Here is a 23888-nt window from a genome sequence, read left to right on the forward strand (position 1 = left end):
GGGTAAACAGCCTGGGAAGGGCCAGTTGGCTGACATACTCCTCACTATGTGTGGACGAGATGGAATGCACATCTATGACAAAGTTAGCGTCAGTAAACACATCTCGCCCCACGATTATAGGTAAAGCTCACACTAACCCATTCGATGACCAAGTTCGAGATGCTAGGTGCGTTATGCGTAGTGAAATGCGCGAGCTAAGAAGGAGGGCTTGTCCTGCCCCCTAGTTTGTGCACTGGATGAGAGTGATTAAGTATAGCTATCGTGGGTGGGTACGTGATCTGAAAAACGTACAATGGCAGCGGCTGATGGGAGCCCTGAATATTAGAAATCCAAGAACCATCTGACAGCTACCAACTGCAGCCACAAGACCCAGAGAGTAGCATATTCTAAATCCCATCAATGAGGCTGCTTGGCTGGAACACATTGGTGATGATCTACCTCGGCCCTTGGTGATCCAAGGTTTGGGGGGGCATGGGGGTGAATGAGGTTGCAACACCTTGCTGGTGGCCATCAACACCCTTAAATCCTTTAAAGGACAGGGTCCAATGGTTTAGCCAATGTGGTCCTTAAAAAGAACCCTGCTGCGTGGGTTCCCCATTTGAAAGCACGGTTTGATTGTGTGTGTGATGAACAAACCATCCCGTCCACATGGAGGCAGTCTGTGTTCGTCCCAGTGTATAAGTGGTGGGGACAGGGACAAACCAGGAAACTACAGACTGCTGTCCATGTCTGACGTGACCAGTAAGCTGTTCTTGGGCCTGGTTGTAAAGGAACTCCAGGACTGGGTTAAAGCTGAGAATATCTTCAATGATCTGCAGACGGGTTTTCGGCCATGCTCTTCTACTGTGCATTAACATTCGTATGCTAGATCGATTGATTATAGAAGCCTCTCGGAGGGACGCTCAGGTTCTCTATGTGGCATTCAGAGAATTTAGTTCAACCTTCAACTTAATTAACAGAGATAGACTCTGGAACAAGTTGAAGTTGTTGGGTTGGCTTCTGACCCTGCTGAGGTAGTTGCACGAGGAGACGAGTGCTAAAATACGCCTCGACAACGCGGTGGTAGGGGGCGGGGTGGAAGAGACTGCACTAGTAGTACTCAGCAGGGGAGTCAAGGCAAGGACATGTTCTGGTTCCTCTGCCGTTTAACCTCTACGTTACAGATCTGTCGAAGAGAATGTATGAAAGCTCGAACTGTCCACCACCAATAGGAGCAACTAAGAACGCTGGAATATTATACGCCGACGATCTTGTAATCTTTGATCACACCCTCTCTGGATGTAGAGCCATGCTGGAGCACCTGGCAGAGTATGCCAGGGAGAAGGATCTTGTGGTGAACATTGCTAAAACAAATATATTGCTGGTGGCAGGAAAGAAAATTAATAGGGTGAAGTTTTTTACGAGCCTGGGGGACATTGAGTAATTTAGTAAGTTGAGCACTACCTCGGGTTGGAGGTGAGTGCAGATAGCAGCTACCCCCATACTGTCTCTATTAAAAAGAGAAAGGTGGCATTGCTGCCCTACTTGTTTAGCCGTTTTGCACATCAACAAGTAGGTTATTCCCTGGAATGGGTACTAATACTCTGTAGACAGTGTTTCTGCCCAGCAATTTTATATGGCCTTGAGACACGGACCATGAAAGATACAAGATGCTTGAATCAAAAGGGTGCATTTTGGAGGAAGCTTTTGAAACTCAGTTCCCATGGAAACCCTGCGTCTGGAGCTGGGTCCAATATCACTGGCTTCCCAGGTGGAAAGGGGTTGAGTTACATTTTAAGGCTAAGAGGACGCCTCTTTGTCCGATCCTGCAAATTTTGGGTGCCAATTGTGGACGAAGAAAGCAGGCTAAAAATAATTCATATGAAGATCAGTAATGAACACCTTTTTAATTACCATCTGGTATCCAAACTGGGAAAATAAGAAGGGGTACTAGACTTTGAAATGCTCATTTAACAAAAATCTTAAAGTGCATAGCTGGGGCTCTAGAGTATAAAAAACCTCAGCAGTACATTACACTGATCCTAGACTAGAAGTGCGTAGAATGATTTACGTATTAACCAGTTGCCCATAGTCTCCGTTCTGGGTGCTCAGATGAATCTAGCAAGGGATCAGCTAGTGTGTCGCATATGCGGGTGTAATGGTATGCTGGAAATAGCTAAACATCTATTCAGAGTGTTCCAGGTTGAGCACTTATTAAGATATGGTTCACAACTAGGATTCTATTAAGTCGAATTCGTTTTGGATACATTGCCTAAACTCCCCACATGTTCAGTCCACTTAGCAACCACATTCCAGAGCCTAAAAAAGGGCAAAGTGCCTTTCTATTGTGGTTAAATAATACTGGTGTTAGAACTTTTGATGTTGACATTTAGAATCATGTAATTGGTGTAACCTAAGCCTACACTGGCAAACATTAGTTTATTTTAACTCCTCATTATGGAGGTTTTAATGTACACGATTCACCGGTAAGCATTTGAGTTCTGTCCATTGCCTCACAGGGTATCATGTACATTTTGTCAGTTGTTTGGTTGAAGACCAGCCAGCTTGTTTTGTTATATATTGTTTTTATATGTGTATATGCTAGTTGTCAAATTACTACACCACATTGTATTTGGTGTTATTACAACTACTGAAATTTGTATTGTTTAACATTTGTAAAAAGTAATTTGACCAATTACAATAAAAAGAAGTGTATTCTCTTGAAACTGACCCTGTGCTGCCCAGCCACCAAGCCACTAACCGTTAAGAATGTGGAACTCTGTGCAGGAATAAACACTCAACGGTTCCATTAGAACACCCCAACGCCCCTCCCCCCGCACCCCAACCCCCCCCAATAATGCACAACACAGAAACATTAACTAAAATGGAAAGAAAAAAAAAACAGGCAAAAAACAATGGAAAACAATAAGCTACAGAGTGGCAACGAAATAAGTGCACCATAAAACAATGGCAAATTAATAATGGAATAAATGGCACAAAACATGAAATTGACATGCAATGCACTTGAAATACAACAGCAACACAACACCTCACTTTCCCAGTCTCGGCCAATTTGATCAGAGGTCTATCCTTGGAACCCTGCCATCAACAGCCGAACCTATGTCAGGCTTCCCCTTCATCGTTCCATCCACTCTCACTTCCCCAGCCACACCAGCCACAACTCCCTCCTCGCACGCTCGTTCACTCCCATGTACGTCCTCACAACTGCCCAAACAGGACCTTGAACTAGACGCCCAAGTGAAGACGGTGACGTGGGCAATGCGGGTGCACCTTTTGCACCACTATCCTCCTTATGCTCCACCACGAGTCATCATACAGACCCACGTATCCAGTACCAACCCTTTCCAAATGCGGAGGAAACATTTAGACAATTTAACCTTTCGCTACAAACCTGGGATTCCTCACCTTCACAAGTTTCTTCCCCACTTGCTGTGACCGGACCCTCTCTTGACGGGTACACATCCTCTCCAACACATCCAACTAATTTACCTTGGTAGGGACTCTTCCCCAGAGTGCAACCGTCCTCAACTTACAACCAGCCTTCCTGCATCTCATGAGTTCAAATGGTGAGCGACCCGTAAAAGATGACGGCGTACACCTAAAAGCCGTCAATGCCTCAGATACCACACTCCACAAACCATTTGCCAACTAAATAGCCCCCTTCACATTCATCCTCTCCACCAAGCCTCTAGCCGATGGATTGTACAAAGCTGTCCTGTGATGCCTGATGCCCATGTTCCTCAAAAACTCCTGCATACGGAGAGAAACAAACTGGGTTCCATTGTCAGTGACAATGCCAGCTGGTACACCTTCAGTCACAGATTCCAAAACAGCCTCCACCCAGCGCAATGTATAATCCACCACCACAAATCTCAGTCCACCTCCAAGTCCTTCCATGAGAGCCATAATGCCCAACCCCAATTTTGACCACACCCGGAACGTAAATGGATAAACAGGCTGTGGCTGCATTGCCTTACTTTTATCGCTCACGAACACGCTACATACTCCTTCACAATCTCCTCCACATTCTCATCCATTCCGGGCTACCAATATGATTCACGCCGTCTCATTTTCGTAAAGGACCTGCCTAAATGGCCTTCATGCACCAACTCAATGATAATGGGACTGAATCTAAGGAGTGGAATCAACCCATCTCCTCTAGAGATGCCCCATGGAGCCTCTGCCAACTCACTCAAAACATGCATGCCTTCCCTTCGTTTGATGTTCACTCTGCCACCCGACACGCAAACATTCCTGATCCAAGCCAACTCCACATCATTTGCACACTCTCCCATTCACTTTTGTCAACAACAGGCGACCTGGGTATTCACTTTGCACTCCAGCTCCACCTCTAAGCCAGCCCCGGCCCACAGGGACAGTCTGCCACCACATTCCTTGAACCAACAATATACTCCAACCCGAGGTTAATTCAGCCATCCACTTAGCAATCCTGCAGAATACAGACCCCATGCCCTTAGTGGTCAACACATACATGAGGGGTTTGAGATGCGTTCGGATAATGTACGGGATCCCCCACCAAAATGTCCCAAGTGTTTAGATGCCCAAGAAGCTGCTAAAGCTTGCCTCTCAATCATCGCATAACGCCTCTCTCAGAACTAGATACAAATGCAATTGGCCTGAATTTACTACCCTGCCACTGTTCCAACACCGCTCCTAGACCAACATTGCTCACATCCACGGTAAGCACCGTTCTACTCTTCGGATCAAATGAGCTCAACGATGGGGCCATGTCTACATCCTTCAATTGCTCAAACTCATTCAGAGAATGTTCTGACCACACACATTTGACTCTAGTTAAGCTCCCCGAGGTCAGCACACATTCCAAGACACCCATCCCGTTTATGCACTGAAACCACACATGACAACCTCGGACGACTATCTTCTCTATTATCCCTGCCTCCATCAGCTTAGAGTTCGACCTGCAGACCTTCCCTAGCCAATACCGGTACCCATCTCACTTTATAGGCCTCGGGTACTGCCCCTCTCAAGTACAATATTGTGTAAAAACCCACGCAACATCCCTAGTTGTCTGAACACACAATGGGAAATGCGCTTTCAATCCGTAGATACACTGCTCTCTGCTAGGCTTCGCTCTTCCACACAACACCGTAACAGCTTTTCCAGAGCGTATAGCGGCTTGCTTATCCCATCCCAGAACACTCCTTTGTGCGCTACATACAACTTCCCTTCAGTCTTGCACCCCTTGATCTCTATTTCAGCCCATTCATATCCCAAAACATTGATAGGCACTTACCCATACGCACTGGGATTGATGCCAGAAGGTTGGAGGGGTGACACCTTTCCATAAGTTCTCTTTTACAGTTCAGGTGAATCATGGTGTACAGTGAACCACAATCCACCAACATTTCTATTGTTACATCATTTACAGTCAATAGGTCCCACAAACCTTTGACTGTCCTTCACATAAGGCGCTATATAAATGCAAAATAATAACATGCAACAGCACACCTTTGCACGTTGCACTGCTCACACGCCCCACCATTCCAGCAGAACCCTCTTCCGCCTCTACCATCCTGACCACTTGCACTCCGGCATTCTCACTAGTCAACTTGCACATTCTGGCATAGTGCGTTTTTTTATTGCATCTCCTGCACTCCACGTTTAAGGCCGGACACACCCTGGCCCTAGTAGAGTGTGAGTCCACCCACACTTTCTACACGCTGGTCTTCCTCTGGTACTGAATGACCCTCTGCCGCACTTTTTGGTGTGGTAATCATTCTGTTTTACTCTGGTCTCACCTTCTTGAGTGCTAGCATGGCCTGCACAGTCTCTCCTTGTGCCACCCTGTCCCCTTTCTCCGCCACCACCTGCACACTGGCGTGGGACTCTGATGGCCCTTGCAATCTCAATCACTTTATCCAATGGAGAGTGTCTATCCCGCATTGCTCATTACCTGGACCTTTATATATTCATCCGGTGAATAAGCAAGTGGAGTACACAAAGCAGTTATGCAAGAATCAATTCACTTGCCCCATGTGCTGTGGAAAAGTAGTTTCGCTTCAACACTACATTGGGTCTTTTCCAAAAACACCCCACAATTATTATTTGTTTTAAGCCGTCTGATATAGACTCACTACTTGTTCTCCTTCTCTGCTGCCAGACACACGTACTTCCTCATCAGGTAAGTGTCTGAACACTGAGCCCTTCTGTGCCCAAACAATTCAAAAGTGCTGCTTCTCTCTCGTCATCATCTGTATACTTAGCTCCGCTGCTGCTCTAAGGTACACCTTACATGCCTTCACCCAGAGATCCCATAGTACAGGAGACTCACCTAGAGATGATAGGAATGCGGGAGGTGGTCTGGCATTGCTCTGCTGCATAGTGCTACAGCTGTTGCACACTGCTGCTATCTTATGAGGATCTTTAAGTAATCAACCATGATTATGTTCCACAGTACCAGCTTCCTAGCGTTTGGGGTGGCTGGGATCGCTTTCAATCAGCTGGTGACTGAATTCACCTCATTAGTGGCCGTTGCAGCACTTGCTGCAACGCTAGCTGGTTGCCATGCCAACAAAATAGCTATCATGCACCGAGGTTGTAGGGTCCTTTCTTTGGACTTCTACGTGTCTTCGTATGCTCTGGTGCGCTCCTGGACCCTACCCCTCCACATCTTAAATCCATGGTGTGGGGGGGGGGGTGAAATCTGGACAAAACGACAGCACTAGCACCTGTTTTTGACAGCACAGTTGCAGGGGCTGGCACCACACGCTCAGTCTTGGTGGGGCGGTGAAGACAGCAGTAGACACCGGAGAAGTGCATGCGCATGGTTTCGAGGTCCGTCACCTTCCTCACTCCGCGTCGCCAGTGAAATAAGGAGGCTTAGGGAACCAAGAGGTAAGAACAGCAGGAGTGTATTCTCTCGAAACTGACCATGTGGCTGACCAACCACCAACCCACTAACCGTTTGGGCAGGAATAAACACATCAGGGTTCCATTACAACACATTACTGCTACTGCATCCAGTACATTTGAGCAACAGGTAAAGGATCCAGGAAACTAGAGCAGACTGAAGTCATCCAGTTAGACTGAAGGATTGTGTAGTACACTTCGACAAATGCTCCCACCCCATAAGAATCTTCCAATAGTTACAGTAACAAGTTTTTCTCGCATCGTCATGGACGGTTCACTGCATCAGCTGCATAGACATACCCTGCGCGAGATCACAATAACTCAATTATCTCATCCAAGACGACAAACCCTCACAAATAAAAGCTAACAACCCATTACTATCACATTGGAGTGAGCCATTGTGGTGATTAGACTGAACATGCTACGGGCAATAAAGAAAAAGCCTAAAATGGGAAAGCTTTTACTTTATTTATAAAGTAACAATCATTTAGTAATGGTAAACAAGTACAGTTCATACAAGGAGTCGTTTTTTACTTTTAAATTGTGCTACTGTACAATGGAAGGCACAGTGGGGCCACCCGTGGGAAGCAGAATAGAAAATGTACGCAAGCCCATAGAGATAGGCTGGTAGAGTACAAAACATCGTGGAGCACATAAAAGATGGTTATCCAGTCCAGGTGGATCCTTTGAAGATTGGAACCAATGAATTTATCTGGATGAAGAGAGGTGGAAAAATATTGCATGATCCAAAAAGGAAGTTAAACTAGGGAAGCAACTAAAAGATTTGGAATATGCATGCCAGCTTTAAAATTAGTCAGCACCACAGCACAACTGGATATGTGAAGCACCATCACGGAAGGAAAAGGGAGGGGATTGGGGGGACGGGGGGGGCAGAGGGAGCTCATAACAAACCCAGTTACAAATCCAAAAATTCTCAAAGATATTGTTCCTATTACAACTGCAATTAATTTTATGGAATAAAAATGGCGGGAGGAACTTCAAACAAGCGTCTAATGCATAATCATTGATCCGGAAGATTTAAGAAACAGGGTATTTTAATTCTGCCTTATTATCTGCATGGTACTGAGATCATCTGACATGTTAGCATTATACAGAACTAAAAGGAAACCGAATTCAAGGACAGAGCCATCAAGTAAAGAAGTTTGTATATAAAGAACAAAAATAAAAAAAAGACTGTTAGAACGGAAAGGAGGTTAATTGTACAATAATTTAATTGTGGCATAATAAGCAGAAAGGGGAAAGGCAAAAACCAACATGTCAAACTGGCTCTCACCAAATAATCCAACTAAATTGGCTCAAAGCACATTAAAAAAAATATTTGGAGAGAGTCACATGTTAGGTTGACACTTTTTACAATTATTAGTGCATGGGAGGAGCAGGTATTGTGCAGGGAACGAATGGCATGTAAAAAAAGGGGGACGTTTAGTTAACTTCTGTTCAGCATTTGACCCGAGGATTACATGTTGTAGAATTCCAAGTGCCGTTCTAATTCACAGAAGACAATTTCAGGCAAATATGCGGATATTTAAACCCAACACCCCTTATGTTGTGGTTAACTTTCTACACGTCCAGTATTACAGCTCTGTGACCAACGGGCTCCCCCTACTTTCTTCTATGCGAATTAACTTGCTGCACCCAATCGTCAATTTCAGCCCTCACAGCATCCCTCCGTCATCTATCATTAGAGATAAACACTACATGTGGTATAACATCTCAAAAGCTAGTTAATAGCACAAAACACAGGTTTCCTTAAAAGTGAGCATGCTACGCGAATGAAGGTATGGGTTCCCGATTTTTGTTCTAATGCAATATCTCGCGTACATTTAGAAGCTGCACAAACAGAAGTGAACTAAATTAAATGGAGGGGAATAACCAAGTAAAACCAGGACAATGCTGAAATGTATGGAAAGAAATTAGAGGTAAAAGGGTAGAAGTGAGTTTATTAGGCAAGTAGGAGGGTACAGAAGCAGGCAGGCACAGTAAGAAAACATTTACATTGAAGTCATATCGTTGAGAGCATGGTCCAGCTCCTCGCTGATTGCTTTGTACTTCAGCTTCTGAGCATACAACTCATCTACAGGAGACGTAGATTATGAAAGTTGAAGGAAAGCAGGAAGATGCAAGTTTTGGAATGAAGGTGTTTTGGAAGCCCATCGAGAAAGACAGCAGAAATTAAGTGTACACAGAATGAAATGAAGAGGAAGTCAGCCAGAACCAGAAAAAAAAAAAAAAAAAATAAAAAAAGTTAGCAAGTAGGAAACCAATGCCCAAAAATAAAATATAGGTACAGCAGAGAAATAGTATATAGAATGTGAGCGACAAAGATGCACACTGAATTGGCCGGGGAAGCAATTCGGTCTACTCAACCTTCGATGATACAGGTCTGCATACCAAGGCTCTACTCCCAGGCAACTGCTCTATATGGAGATCTGGTGACTAACCTGGTGCACAAGTGACATTTCTGAACTAAAGACCATAGTTTATAAGGGACAATAGAAGATGCAGGCTCTACTACACCTTGGCAACGCTACAGATTTACCGTAATTCCTTAGACTGCACCATCCAAATTGGTAAAGTGGCTCAGTGGAATATGGTGACTTCTTTAGATATATGCACCAATAGTTGACTTCTAGCTGATGTGCAGAGGTGGCTAAAGCTAATAACTGGGAGCTGATTGGAAATACCAAGCAAGGCATCCTGTTATTAACAGGTTTACGAAGCGATGAAACAAAAAACAAAAACTCCACTATGTTCTTTCACCTATCCAGTGTTCTCTTGAAAGAAGGCATCTTTGTTTTAAAGACTGAACTTTGAATTTAAAACCAAGATGTTTATGGGATACACAAAACCAGTCTTAAAATAACCAAACTGATAAGGGAGCCAAAAAACAGACCTGGCGATATGGAGATTGGTAGTAGCCGAACATTAATAAGGACCTGAATGGCTGAGCAAAAAGTGAACACTACGTACCTTCCAAGTCATCAATGCTCTTTTCCAGTTTGGCTACCGTCCTCTCCGCAAACTCAGCACGGGTCTCAGCCTTTAATGAAAGCACAAACCAATCGTTAAAACGAAGTATTGCACAACACAACTAAATGTACCCAAATCTGTGCAGATTGTTAGCTATGCCCCTTCAAAATATTCTGCCCACAGATCAAAAGGCTAGGAGACAAAATGAAGCACAGGATATGGACAAGTCAATCGAATAAACTGTACTACTTAACATGTACTGCACAAGAGATACATCAGTACTTACCTCCTACTACCTCTAAAAAGGAAGGATGAGAAACTAGGATGCGTCTGTCACAACAGATCAATGTTTATGCTACCACAATAGGAAAAATGTATAATGGACTCACCTCCTTAAGTTTGTCGGTCAGGACCTTAATTTCCTCCTCATACTTGTCTTCCTTCTGGGAGTACTGTAAACACAGATTATACACGTTAGCAGGAGACCAATACCAGCAACTATCAGACATTAAGTGATGTGTGCTACGCCGCAGACAAGAATTCTAATCAAGCTACAACTGAACACAATATGCAAGTGTCAATAAAATCATGGCAGGTGTTTGGAGGATTTCAGTCACAGTAAGCTTCTGTGAAGAGCAGGGTTGGGGAAGAGAAACAGTTTTTAAAAAAAATATGCTACACTACAGCCCAAAACAAAAACATCATTGGAAAAAGTGCTGCTGGAGCCTCCTTACGGATGCTACAGGTAAAATAATGCCATCAGCAAACCAGAGATAATTACAAAATTATAACAGGTCTGTCTGATGAAAGGTAGTTAGTTCAATCCAGACTGCCTACGTGAGACTCAATTAAACATTCTCAAAAAAGATTGCATGGCAGAGGCTATTCAAAAATCCTGGCTGAAATGTCTACCGACGCTGAAAGAAGCAGCGTGCCTACCTTTTCAGCCTGAGCCTCCAGTGACTTCAGGTTGTTGGTCACAGTTTTCAATTCTTCTTCAAGTTCAGCACATTTGCTGTTATTTTAGCCCAAAAGAGCACGGAAAGGGAGGGGCGGAAGATCAATCAAGGAAGGGGGAAAAGGTAGAAAAGATAGGGAAAATGAAAATCCATTTAAAGAGCAAGAGCCAACACCAATGCAGTGAAAAATAGCAGAGAAAACAAAACCGAAGACGGAAACTTCAGTATCATTGATGCACATTCCCCATATTCACAGGTTTAGTTTTCGAATGCAAGGCTGCAGAAGTGTGTGCAGGTATTAAGAAAACACCAGAAGCCACCAAAAGCTGCATGCAAGGAAAGCAAAAAAGTGTAGGACAGTTGTTTTAATATTAGAATGTGATTAGGAGGATGGTTATGTCCGAGAAGGTTTTTCTTAGTACCAGTACCTTATTTTCAGAAGCGATTAAGGTTTTCAACGTTTGATCCATTATTCTTAACTGTTCATCCAACTTTCTGCATTCGCTGTTAGTGAACACATGAAACGCACAAAGCCATTCACAAAATCAGCGTGGGGTGGGGCATGCAGTGAAAAATACAATTTGCAATTATGTATACAAAAATGGGCCAAAATATGGGGGCTGTGCTTCAAACAAATTACTGAAACACCATGCCGTTTAGTTAGTGCTCTGTGGCAGAAACATCAAGTTGGCTTTTATAAAGTCCTCACCCTTCAGAGAGTTCTGCCCTTTCTTCCGCACGCTCCAGATCACCCTCAATAATTACGAGTTTACGTGCAACCTGTAGAGCACAAACAAGTGAATTCAAGTTTCATACAAGAGAAAACAGCTGGGCAACTAGACAGGAACCAGAGTAAGGGTGACGAAAGCAACAAGTGTTCCCAGAAAAAATGAAAAAATAAAAGTGGTTGTGTACTAGTAGACCAGCCTCTACTAAAGGCCATACCAAGAGTGAAACTGCTATTTTCAGGGCGGATGTATAAATTAGCCTTTAACAGGCATGTACGCAGGGCTGGTGACAACCACAATTAAACAGGGTACGCGAGAATAATGTTATCAATTGGGGTGAGAATTTATTTATTTTTTTACACTGCTGTTGGGGACGGGATAAACCCTAGCTAAGCATAGAACCTAAATGTGTGTGCAAGGCTGGGTTGTATGGGGAAAGGTTGAACTGAGACCAAGTGTGCCAGCGTTCACAACAGCGACCTCACCTCTTCATATTTTCTGTCAGCCTCTTCAGCAATGTGTTTTGCCTCTTTAAGTTGAATTTCTTGCAGTTCCATCTTTTCTTCATCTTTTAAGGCCCTGTTTTCAATGACCTTCATTCCTCTGGAGAACAAACGGAACCATGAGACTGCATAGCACAATCAAAATGCCATCCTCAATACATTAACTTGAGGGTAGTTCGTCACCCAAAGCAGGTCACACCTTCAATCAGAATAGTATGAATTGTACTCAAAGTTAAAACACTTTGAAAACATGTTTAAAAATATATAATCCATATTCAAGGTATGTAGTCACTAGTCCAAAAAGGCAACCTGCACACACATCGTACCAAAACTGATCCTTCAAAACAGACTTTTGAAGCACAGCTGAATAATTAAGGCAGAACAAGTACACACCAGAAGCAGACATGAAAGTCGGAAGTGAATTTCCAAAACATTTTCCCCATTGCAGCCAAGATGTCATGGTAAAGTATGAAAATAATCAAGCTAAAGAAATGTTTGATCCAACAGTTTTCTTTATCCTCAGATGAGGTGTTGGTTGCCTGGCCATAATGCTGGTCCGCAAACAGTTGCCCAGCCTATCAATAACTTACCATAAGAGTTATAGAACAAAACCTTGTGTCCATTGAGACTACAGAATCTAACAAATAAGGGAAATATGTAGCCCACAATACTCACCTCTCACTCTCATCAGCAGCCTTTTCAGCCTCCTCCAGCTTTTGTAGGGCTGTGGCTAGACGCTCCTGAGCACGATCCAACTCTTCCTCAACCAGCTGGATACGCCTGTTCAGGGAGGCTACATCACTCTCAGCCTAGCAAAGCACAACCGAAAAAGGATTTAAAAATAAGACGGAGTGTGGTACAATGTCAAAATACCATATTCTTGGGTCCCACTTTAAATGTCATGTAAAAAAAATGCTCGGAAGAGAACTAAACGTTAGTATACCCAACCTGCATTGAAACTAGTAAACAGAACTGCAAATACAACTAATCTTGCAGAAACAACTTCACCGGCAATGGTCCACCTCTCTCTTAAGCCCAATAACGAGTGTTTGAGGACAACTGACTCAGTTCACCGAATATCTTGGTTTAGATTTAAGGCTGCAATGTGCAACCCTTGCACATTAAACAACCACTTCCTCACACTCATGCAAACCCTAGTTTCTCATTCAAAAGCTGCTCTGAACAAGCAAATTGTGACCCTGTCAGCTCGCCACAGAAATTGGAACAACTTTTGGTCTCATTAGTACAGGCCACTTTAATAAGATCCTTATGTTTTGACGTCGTTGGTTCTCTTGCTTATGCATGCATACAAATGGTAACAGTTGGCATATGCGTTTTTTTTTAATGCAGGCCAAGACTGGATGATGTATATATAACCTAACGAGCTGACTTTTATAAGTGGGTGGAATAATTTGAGTGCCTGCAAAATGTTAAGATTCTAGTGCCCCTTGCGCGGAACATCTATATGGGAGCTCTCCTTGGAGTTAAGGGGCAAATGTTCCAAACATGCCAGTGTCATAATGTACATATTCAATGCCCCGGCAAACTCAAAACTGCAATATTGCAGTACTCCCACGTGTAACATGCTGGCATCCTCGAGAAGTTTAAAAGGGTAGATGACCCTGAAAGCACACGACGCGCTCCAAGATTGTGAACTTCGGTCTCCACTACTACCTGCTCCATTTGGGAAAGTGCAGTTGCATTAGACCGTTCCAAATGAAATGTTAGCCAGGAAAGAATGACCAAAATAAATAAAAATACAAAATAAGCCAACTTATAACTCTAAAGATAGAGCTTGACAGCAGTATTTAAAACTGAACCAAAAGAGAAACAAAGCAAAATGAAGGGGTAATTAAATAAACATATTGCCGCAGTTACGATTGTCCTGCTTCCGCTGGAGGAATATTTACGATAATATCGGATGGCTCGTGGTAGTCTTATTATTCATTTAAAAGACAGGAATTCAACCCGAGAGCGCCGAATTTTCATTGAATCCAGATGACAACCCTGTTCATTTGAGACGCGCTGCTGCCTTTCAAGAAAAAAAAAGGGGGGGGGGGGTTCAGTTTTTCAGTAGTCCAGTCCATGGGGAGACAGAGGAACATTGGGTCCGTATGAAATACTGTGTATGCCCACATCTCAAAACCACAAGAGTGACATGTCGAGTTATTTCCCGTTTTATGAGCAGTCATTTTGAAAGTCTTACAATCCACCCTTCCAAATCGGAGTCGGCAGCAAGACTAGTCCTCATAAGGCAACGAAGGGAAAAAGTCTACAATTAATAGCATTCTATACCACTCCAAGTTCTCCCCGTCGACGCAGACTCGGGATGATCGAATAAACAGGACTCCCGGGCCTCTGCCCACGTGATGCTGAACTGCAGCCGTGCAGATGTGCCTCTGCTAGGTACCTCCTATACGGGACCCAACCACAGGACTAATTGGAAGGTGGCCTGTGACAACCTCCAGCCAGAGGCCGCCCCCACCCGGCGGCTACATGTTGTCGCATTAATCCAAGCCTTCTAAGGTATGTGTAGGACAATCGCATGCAAAGTTTTCTTTCAGTAGCAAGCACGAAACGGTTCCACAAACTGTTATGCGAGCGAAGCTGATACGCAACTATAACGTTGCATAAACGATCATATGTCCTGGTGCCCACGTAGCCTGCAATTTTACGTGCGCAAAAGATTAAACCTTTGCGTAATTAGGCAATGGATTACTACGGCTGAAATAGTCAACTCGGCCCAACTAAAAACAACTGCACTGTCGGGGATCACAAAAGGAAGACTATGCACCACGTATGTAAACAATCCAAGCAAACCGAAAGCGTTACCGCTACAACCATCTACAAAATGACCAGGTGGGTCGTTAATGAGAGAATAGCATGCTACTAAGGGTGTGAATGTTTGTAATGGTTTTAACCTTTATACATAGGGTGACCTCGGAAGAAACGTTAAAATCAACGAAAAAACCCTGCTACAACACTGTTGACCTGGATAACAGGCTTAACCGCTTCAACCCAACAAACCAGTATCTTTTGTCACATGCTCTGCGAACGTGAACAGATACCACAGAACGAGTCCAGGTGAACTAAAGCTTTCAGTACATGGGCCATTTTATACTTGGATATTGGCTTTTTAAAGCAATAGATTTTTGGAGAACCTCCCCACCCCCAAACACATTAAAGTAGCCTCTAGATGAGACACCAAAATGGTATGCCCAACACTGGACAGATAAGTAGCCAGGGATTATTTTTGTCGGAGTGTGACGCGCCTCAAAAGTGTACACAATAATTCCATACAATCATTAAGCGAGCAAAAATTAACATTCCAATTTCAATATGAAAACTCACACCATATTGCCATAGCTTTACATAAATATATCCATCGGCACAACAGACAGTTGGGTTATAACAAGTGATTAAAAAGAAGAAAGCTAGCAAGTAAGCCATCTAACTCAATTCCTCTTAAAATCGGGAGGATGTTTCTGCCGTATGACCTACAGTGGACCAAAACAAACATCGAATGTGCCGCATATTCCACTGCCCTAAGTGTTTCATTTATGGTCAATGCCAAGACTGCTGATAAAACAGAAGTTGCCAAAAAGCTCCATTTGGGTAGAGCTTCAAGGATTAGACCCAGAAAAAGTCAACCTTGAAGGGGTTGGGGGTAGACGACAAACAACGATAAGGAAACAAAAGGACATGTCATCAGATTGCCAAAAGATACCAATTTATATCCGAACCACGCCTAACTCAAAGCATTTTCACCAACAACATGCTGCATTTGGTGATTAAAAAACTACAAGTCTACTTTAATTCTCCATGGATGTTTACTAGATAATCGTTTGTTATGTCATCCCTCTGTCTCCCCTCCTTGTCTTGTGGCGGCTTTAAACACTTGTGTAAAGGCGCGTTATAAATAACAAATCATACATATGCTTCAAGTCCTCTAGCTGTTGAAATGTGAGGACAATTCCAGATGCACGTGTGCAAAGAAGTGGCCCCTGTTCTTGGGTACACAAGGGCTATAAAAGCTAGTGCCTGTGCCCAATTCCTTTCGCGTTTGTCTCAATACTGTGATAAGGCTTGCAACCTCACCATCTTGGTTTGTTTAAACCTGGTATCCGTGACAACTTGTTTCCTGTAGGCCGTTTATTAAAATATTGACGTCTACAAGCTAGAATTACTTTCATGCACACAACACCCTCCTAAGTAAACAAAAAAAAAAAAAAGTGCAGCATTGGGAAGTAAAAAAAGTTGTAGTTGGTAGTTTGCGCAATTCCCTCCCAATATTGCAACCATTTTAGCCCATTCTTCATAACACAGCCAAAGACGGCGGTGGGGTTTTGAGCAACTATCCCATGTTGGCAGTCTTAAACATACTCCCTTAATTCGGATATTAAACGTGAGCAACACACACGCTACAGGCTTCCTTTGCGACACAACCCCCCACTTGCCCTCTCAGGCAATGTTCTCAGCACCTCGTTGCCCTTTTACTTCCGTTGGCCAACACCCTACTCTAAAATTGCAATTGGTTTTCAGCAGACATTTAGAGTTTCAGACCCCTGCCCTTGACTTTCCCCAGTTGTAAGGCAAGTGAGGGAACATACATATTGAAATGTGCCCCCCCACATCTCCCAACTCCGCCTTGACACATCGTCAACGTCCACAAATAGTTCACCTGGATTACCATCACAGTCTGCCACAAACTACTTCACTAACACACTGATAACTACAGAATTGCACCAGCCCCGACCTACCTACTCATCAAACACGGCGCCTGTTCGAATCCTTCGATTACCGCACCGCCAACGTGATTTGCGAGAACCAGATACACACGAGATATACAGTGTACCCCACGACTATTTGCTGAAGGCCTAGGGGCGGGAGGAGTTCTAAGAGCTTTACGGTTTCTTCAGCCAACTACGTTAGCCAAGCAGCTTAGGGTTTAGGTCCACTGTAAAGTCCTCATCCCCCACAAGGTTCAAACGTCCTCGATAAGGCATCCAAACATCCCATTCCCACGCAACCCCGATAGGACATCGCCTCACCGCCTCTCGCAGCTGCCGCTCAGCGTCTCGTTCCCGCTGCAGGCTACACGCCCGGGCTTCAGCGGAGTCCGCCTGCTCCTGCAGGGCGCGGATCTTCCGCCGCACCGCTTCCAGGGAGGTGCCCCCAGACATGCTGAGGGCCGGGGAACGGAACACTCGCAGGTAGGTGTGGCGCCTCTATCATATGAGGCGAGTAGCGATAAGGTCAGCTCAAATTCCAAGGGACTACAAATGCCCCAGTAATAGTGAAGACGTGGATGCCTCAACAGTACGGAAAGCGACGCTAGGGGGTGACACAAGCTGAAGAACGCGGAAACTGAAGAAAAAGGAGCGCTGCACGGTGTTCTGCTGCTGTCACGCGCACCACTTTCCGCTAAACGTGTACCAGCGCTGCCGGTCTAGGAAAAAACGGAGCTAAGCTAGTTGCACTTTATGAGGGCACCACGCCTAGATGCTCATAGTAACGCGGATGTGCATTCCTAGGGTAGGCGGGGAAGCGTTGTGGGCAGCGACAAAAGATGGCCACTACCCCTTCACTGACAGGTCTTTTACAGTTGTTCGTTTATCTTTGTCCGTGTAATGTAACCTGCAAATCTGGCACCAACAGATGGCAACATTTCTTTAAAAACACCCACTCAAACGTTCTCTTTGTTTTAAGAGGGAGCTTAGTATTACAATAATAACTACTTTTGATGTGCTTAGTATGTTTCCTATATGTTCAGGGCAGTCAGTGTACTGCACTTTCTAAATAATAAATTAAACAAAAGACGGTTTTAATGGAACGGCAAAAAGTCGAAGACTGATTACACATGCCAAATGCCCAGTTTAATATGGCTGCCTCGTTGGCCATAGCTTTGCCGTCATTTGTGATTGTAAGCGACTTCGTTAGCATCACGCGTGTTGAAATATTGCCTGATAAAGAGCTGCAAAGAGTTAATTCTTAAGAGGTATTAGTGAGCATGAATTTGAATAAGTGCAATACTTAGGCTGCCGCTTTCTCCCATACCACGTAAAGGGAAAGTTTCTAGTTCCAAGATGGCCGACCCTGTCACCTACAAGTATGACGTACTGTGAACGATAGAGACGTATAACTAGCAGGCCTGCTTTGGTGGGGGGAGTCACTTGGTAGATCTACCACTTCGTGTGCTAATAATTCGGTATGACCACGCTTCTTGACACGGACTACTTTTTTTAATTTGGTGATACATGATGTGTGCACTATTAAGTGTGTCGTTTAAAGCGTAACCTCTGCCATTTTTGGGCGCTGTGATATTTAAAAAAAATGCACCAGGTTTTTCACACGTGCGTAAAAGAGGTACTATCCTTCTCTCAGGCCATGCTTGTAAAGAACAATCCTGCTTTCTCACCTAATCGATACAACACTTGGAGCACAATTGTATGCCTTAGTGTCACCCTGGCTCTATGTTTTTAACTCAAGCATATGGAGTGAGACTCATACCTGCCTACATTTGTAAGCGAGAATGACGCCCCGACCCCTTTCCCACGCGTCTCTGCCCTCTTTAACACCCCCCCCACACACACATTTTTTACAATAACAAAAAACTCAAACCCCGCGTCAAAATGAGCGGTATAATGTTGAAATGGGCCACGCACGTTTTCGGCTGGGCCTGATAGCAACACTTATGCTAACACAAGATGGCATGTTCAACTTCAAAGCCTGCCACTGCAGGCTGACAGCCAGGTCAGGAAAACAGCTGCATGGATCCGAGACTATTCAGTAGGCAAGGGACAATGGAGCCGGCACACACACAGCATGCAGCAGTGTCAACAACGTGCTTCCCAGACACATGCACCAAAAAGTGTGCGCGCTGAGAGCTTGCCCAGCCGAGCTCAGGCTAGAACCATCTTTCGGGTACAGGGCGGAAATCCCGAGAAGAGCATAAAAACCCGTGCAGGATAAACCAGAAGACTAGGCGGGCATGGCGAGACTTTGAGCCAAGTTGTGAGACTCACAATTCCTCCAAGCGGTGTGCCACATGACACTCAATAAGTGAGACTCACAACTATAGTGACTTGTTTTAAACTTGTGATAACATCATCCAGTGAGGAAAAGTGTGCACAAAGGGAAACTGGCGTTCGAGTTAGATTGTCTCGGCACCTATGAAAAAGTGGTCCACAGTTGCAAATAGCTTTCATTCATTTTGTGACAGACTGTTTGAATAGTGTGCCCAAGGGGGAGTTTTTTCGTCAAATGTGATGCAAATTGTGAATTTTAAAGATATTTATTAAGCAACACTGATCAAAACTATCAGCGGCATAGTGAAGTAACTCATCAAACTGGTCCACATTGGCCAAAAAAGTGGCCCGCTTTGACTAAAAAAACTAGTCCACACCAGCATTTAGCGTTTTTGGTTCGGTCATTGCGCTATAGGCCAGACCGAGCATACATAGAGCGCAGCCTCACTCTTTTGTAGCACCAACTCCCTCAACTAACAGGTGTTTTGGAGCACAGCCCTGCTCACCGGGTGTACGCTTCATAACTTAGAGCAAAGTCTCCTTTATTCAGTGAAAATCTAATTCATTGGAACACTGCTCATACACTGATTTCGAGTTTTATGAATTGGAGCACAGTTTTACCGAACTGAGTATAAGATTGTCACTTTGGAGCACAGTCTCGTACATGGGCAATTTCGATGACCTCTTTAACTGTAATATTATCTGACACGAGGGAATGATTAAATAAACACATTTCTAATAACGTAGCACATATATCTGCATCCTCAAACCAAGTTATGTCGTCGTGGACTTTGAGAACTGGCCACTGCTGCCCTTTGAGACGAGTTGCTGCGTTATAAACAGCAAAGTGAGAAAAGCCGCCCATATCCGCCCCCTACAGAATACAAATAATGTCTGTGAATTAAAAATAAAATTGTTAACATTTAAGGTTTTGTAATGAAGGCAAGCAACTCACTGTTTCTCTGGCAACAGAACCATCTTGCAATGTTAGCTTCTGAATAAAGCATGCAGAATGGGAATTGGCCTTAACTATGAGATGGTGCTACACCAATTCTTGAGGCCCACAAATAACTGCCAGTGAATCAACGCATCGAACTTAAAGCACTTTGCTCATTTGAGCCTTCCGGTCTTAGGTGCCACTTAAGAATATTCAACAAACATGTCCCAGTAAGATCCCTTGGGACAGATATGCCCTGTGAGACTTGTCACACCACTCTATAAAAGAGTGGAACATGGTGGTAGAATTTAAAGATCTTGAGGTTACAAGCTCTGCAACAAACTAAGGCCCACCCTGAGAAATGAAAGATGTTACAACAGTTTCAGCAAACTTCTCAAAGCATGCACCGGACTCTAGTCCTGATATTTTGTCAATCAGCTCCTATAATTTATTTTCTGGATTATTCTTTGCACTTCTCTTTCTCTCCACATCTGCTGTGCTCAAGCTTTGCCACACCCTAGTCACGCTCTACAGAGACACTACGATTCCTTGAAGGTTCATTCTTTTATCTTCCATGAACGGAAATCTCGCCCCACACACCTGACCCATTATACCCCTCATTATACTCACCCACTTACAAATGACTCTTACATGTTTTCCTGTAATATGGTGCACGGTATATCACTGTATAGAACCATCCCTCCTGTATTGCATTCCCCTCTTCTCTGCAGCGCCATGTAACGCCTATGCACTAAATATATGCATGTTTATATAAATAAAAAATAAAATAAACACACGCCAAACCAATTTATTTTTAGCAAAAACTAGTTCTAATTTCTAGTAATGTTACTATATGTGAAACCTTCAGGCATACCACATATATTTTAGAAACAAAAGATATCATGAAAGATGAGGCCCGACTGGGCCAAAACATGATGTGTCTTGGGTTGCTGTTGGTACTCTTGTTCAGAGGAGAATTGCCTAGCATTTGGTGCTGGACTGCCCAAGTGGATGGGACCAGATTGATATGCAAATGGTTATTTCTCCTCTCTGAAACGTACAGTGAGCTAAAACGTGGTTATAGACCCTCCGGAGTGCGCACTTTCCCAGAGAACAGGTTGCTTTGCCGTGTTCGTTCTGTAGAGGGGCTCCCATACCTTTCTTTCAAATACTAACTAAAACTCAACAAGAAAAGAGCCAGGCTGGTATTTTGCAGGTTTTAATTCCCCTGCGAAACACTAGGAAGGTGCTGGTAGCCCGACCTACAGACAATGTGGTTGCTTTTAGCTTTGACTGATGGATGCCTGCAGTGAAACTAGACTAGAGCTATTTTGCAGAGAGTGAAACTATGTTATTTTGCTAGACTCACAGTTATGCATTTGTTTAAAATTTTAAATTATTTGTGGGGCTCTATGAAAACGGATTGACTGCTGAGTTTTTCCTCGATATAACAGGTATGTCCAGTGTCTTAAGGCACTAGAAAATGAGGCACGGCTCATCCATGCCTGCTCATTAGGCCACGTCCCCTTGACGAACTCTCGCTCAATGGGCTACAAGCAAACCCGGCAGGCAGCCTTTTATAGAGATCAGCCCTGGAGAGGGTGCTCATCTCTGCAAATATTTGCTAAAGGCTTGCCTGCAGGGGACAGCACCCGCCTTTTCAGCAGCTCACGCTCACGAGCGAGAGCTTCAGGCTTTAGAAAAAAAAATGCAGTATCCTGTAGAGGCTGGGGCTGCCAGAGGAGATGTGAGCCCCGACAAGGTCCCACCTCAGAACGAGATTTCTTAGCCTACCAGGGCTCGGCTCAAGCTAGCCATAGCCAAGTTAAAGCCCTGTCTATGTCCAGAAAATAAGTATAGTTCCCTAAAAGTTAGCTGTCTGGCTGAGTATGATGTACTGCCAAATTAAAATACAGCCTTTGTGACCAGAAGTTCGGCTACGGTTCCGTAAATGTTACAGCAAGCTGAGAACTGCTGCTACTATCCTATTCATGCATAGTTGGTTTTTTTGCACATCTGCTGTGAAGTGCCTTGGCCGCCACTTAAAATAAAGACACTCGGACGATAGGCGCCGGTACAGACCCACCAAAGTGTAATAGATCTGCCAACACGTGTATGTGTTACTTTCCCATATTGAAAGTATTACGGCCCTGAGGAGAAAGGCCCTGAGGAGAAAGTCAGTCTTTCCCAGAAAGCATTCAAGGGGTGCTGACAAGGTCTGGCCCCATCCTAAAAGTATTTACATATATTTGCGCTATTGCGACGTGCTGGCACCAGCCCAGTAAAATAAATGTTTAATTGCCAGAACAGTTCCATTAAAAGCACAGCAGCCTGGGCGAGAAGTCCTTCCACACTCCAGTAGACTTTGTAAAAATAATCTTGGAGTTAAGAGTGTAGCCTCTTTGTCACTTGATTTGCAGGGGAGTGCCAGGTGCAGTGCTGCTTTTTAAAACTTAAAACCTTAAAAAGGGTGCTACCTTTTTTTTACCACATCCACTGAGGCGGTCCGTGGTTGCCTCTGCCGCTTTAGGTGTTCTTGACTACTGTAATGCTACACTACTGGATCAGCCTAAGCACCATGTTAAGAGACTCCAAAAACTCTGCAGCCCAGTTAGTTGTTGGTCTGCCTAAATATGCGCATATCCCCCCCCCCCCCCTCCTATCTCAGCTCCTTGGCACCTGGTTGAAAGCAGAATTACATTTAAAGCTCTTTCTCTGACTTATTGAGCCTTGCATAAACAGGGGGCAATTTATCTTCAGGAGAAGACCACTCCCTACTCTCCAGTTGGAAGCCTTTTTATTATTATTTTTTTTATTTTTTATTTTTCCAGTTGGAACCCTTTAATCGGCAAATGCAGGCCTCCTTGTACCTAGGTTCAAAAGCTTTTTCAGTCGCAGCTGCTTCTCTCTAGAAACCACCCTTCCTATAGCTTTGAAGCTGACAGGGGAATTACGCTCCATCCGGGTAAACTCTTTACATCTTTTCCGAGTCCTCTCTGCTGATTTTTGCCTTTCTAGCGTCAGGGTACCTCCTGGTCGCAGTGCGCTATATAAAAACCAAATTACATTGTTCTGTTAAAAGTGTAGCAGCTGTGCAGAGAAGTGCCAGCACTGACTTACATAAAATATGGTATTTCTGTTGAGAAGTACCAGTAATCTCATGTCAAAAATGAACGAGCATGTAATGTACAGTAAAAACGATCACTTTCCTGTTAAGAAGTGCCCCCTGTGATTCAGAAAAAAAATCCTCACAGCCCTACTAAGAAGTGTGCGATTACTTACCACAAAATAATCAGAGCGCTGATGCAAAGTTGCATGTTCCCCCATCACTATCGCAGATCTCTTGAGTTGTGCGAGCACTCTCCATTAGGACTATCTCAGTCGTGAATCTAAGTAACAATAGAGTGCCCTAAAACGAGATCAGCACTGATTAAAAGTGCCAACGTGTTCCCCTAAAAAACGTCAGCACACCGAGGCGAATGAATGTTCCTGTCCTCCAAATGAGAAATGCCGGTACGTACAGTGTTTTGCAAAAAAAAATGTAAAGTGATAAGAATTGGCGGCATGGATCCCCAAAAGCTATTCCAATGCGAGTGCAGTCCTTCCTATATCGCTCATTACTGCAGATAATGTCCATATGCGCGGAATGATCTGCGCAAGAAGCTGCAGCAGATCGGATTGAGACTCCAGTGCCTTCACTCCTTGGTTTGGGCGTCTCGCTCTTTCCAGTTGGAAAGGAAATTAGTGTTGGCCAAGTTTCACAATCCAGGAGTAGGGACTGGTGTAATCTGATCGGAGGTAGAAGGGGCGCTCGCTGCTATGGGTGGTCCCGCATTCCTCCATCCTACAAC

The 23888-nt window shown here is 44.1% G+C and overlaps 1 protein-coding gene across 9 annotated transcripts in view; it reads right to left on the reverse strand.

Moving 5' to 3' along the window:
• Window positions 1–23888, reverse strand: part of TPM1 (tropomyosin 1) — a 121621-nt gene that overhangs the window by 92421 nt on the left and 5312 nt on the right. For 3 of the 9 annotated variants that reach the window (XM_069624470.1, XM_069624472.1, XM_069624476.1), the window contains 6 exons: window positions 12748–12881; window positions 12055–12172; window positions 11551–11621; window positions 10822–10897; window positions 10272–10334; window positions 9883–9952 (listed from right to left, as the gene is read on the reverse strand). In XM_069624470.1, coding sequence (XP_069480571.1) covers window positions 9883–9952; window positions 10272–10334; window positions 10822–10897; window positions 11551–11621; window positions 12055–12172; window positions 12748–12881 — 532 coding nt within the window. Of the gene's footprint in view, window positions 1–7340; window positions 7604–8832; window positions 8987–9882; window positions 9953–10271; window positions 10335–10821; window positions 10898–11197; window positions 11346–11550; window positions 11622–12054; window positions 12173–12747; window positions 12882–17123; window positions 17629–23888 lie in introns of those variants that run through there. The other 6 variants (XM_069624471.1, XM_069624477.1, XM_069624469.1 and 3 more) reach the window with 5 other exon arrangements.

Source organism: Ambystoma mexicanum, chromosome 11, assembly GCF_040938575.1.
Source record: "Ambystoma mexicanum isolate Mex_15411 chromosome 11, UKY_AmexF1_1, whole genome shotgun sequence".
NCBI classification, from domain to species: domain Eukaryota; kingdom Metazoa; phylum Chordata; class Amphibia; order Caudata; family Ambystomatidae; genus Ambystoma; species Ambystoma mexicanum.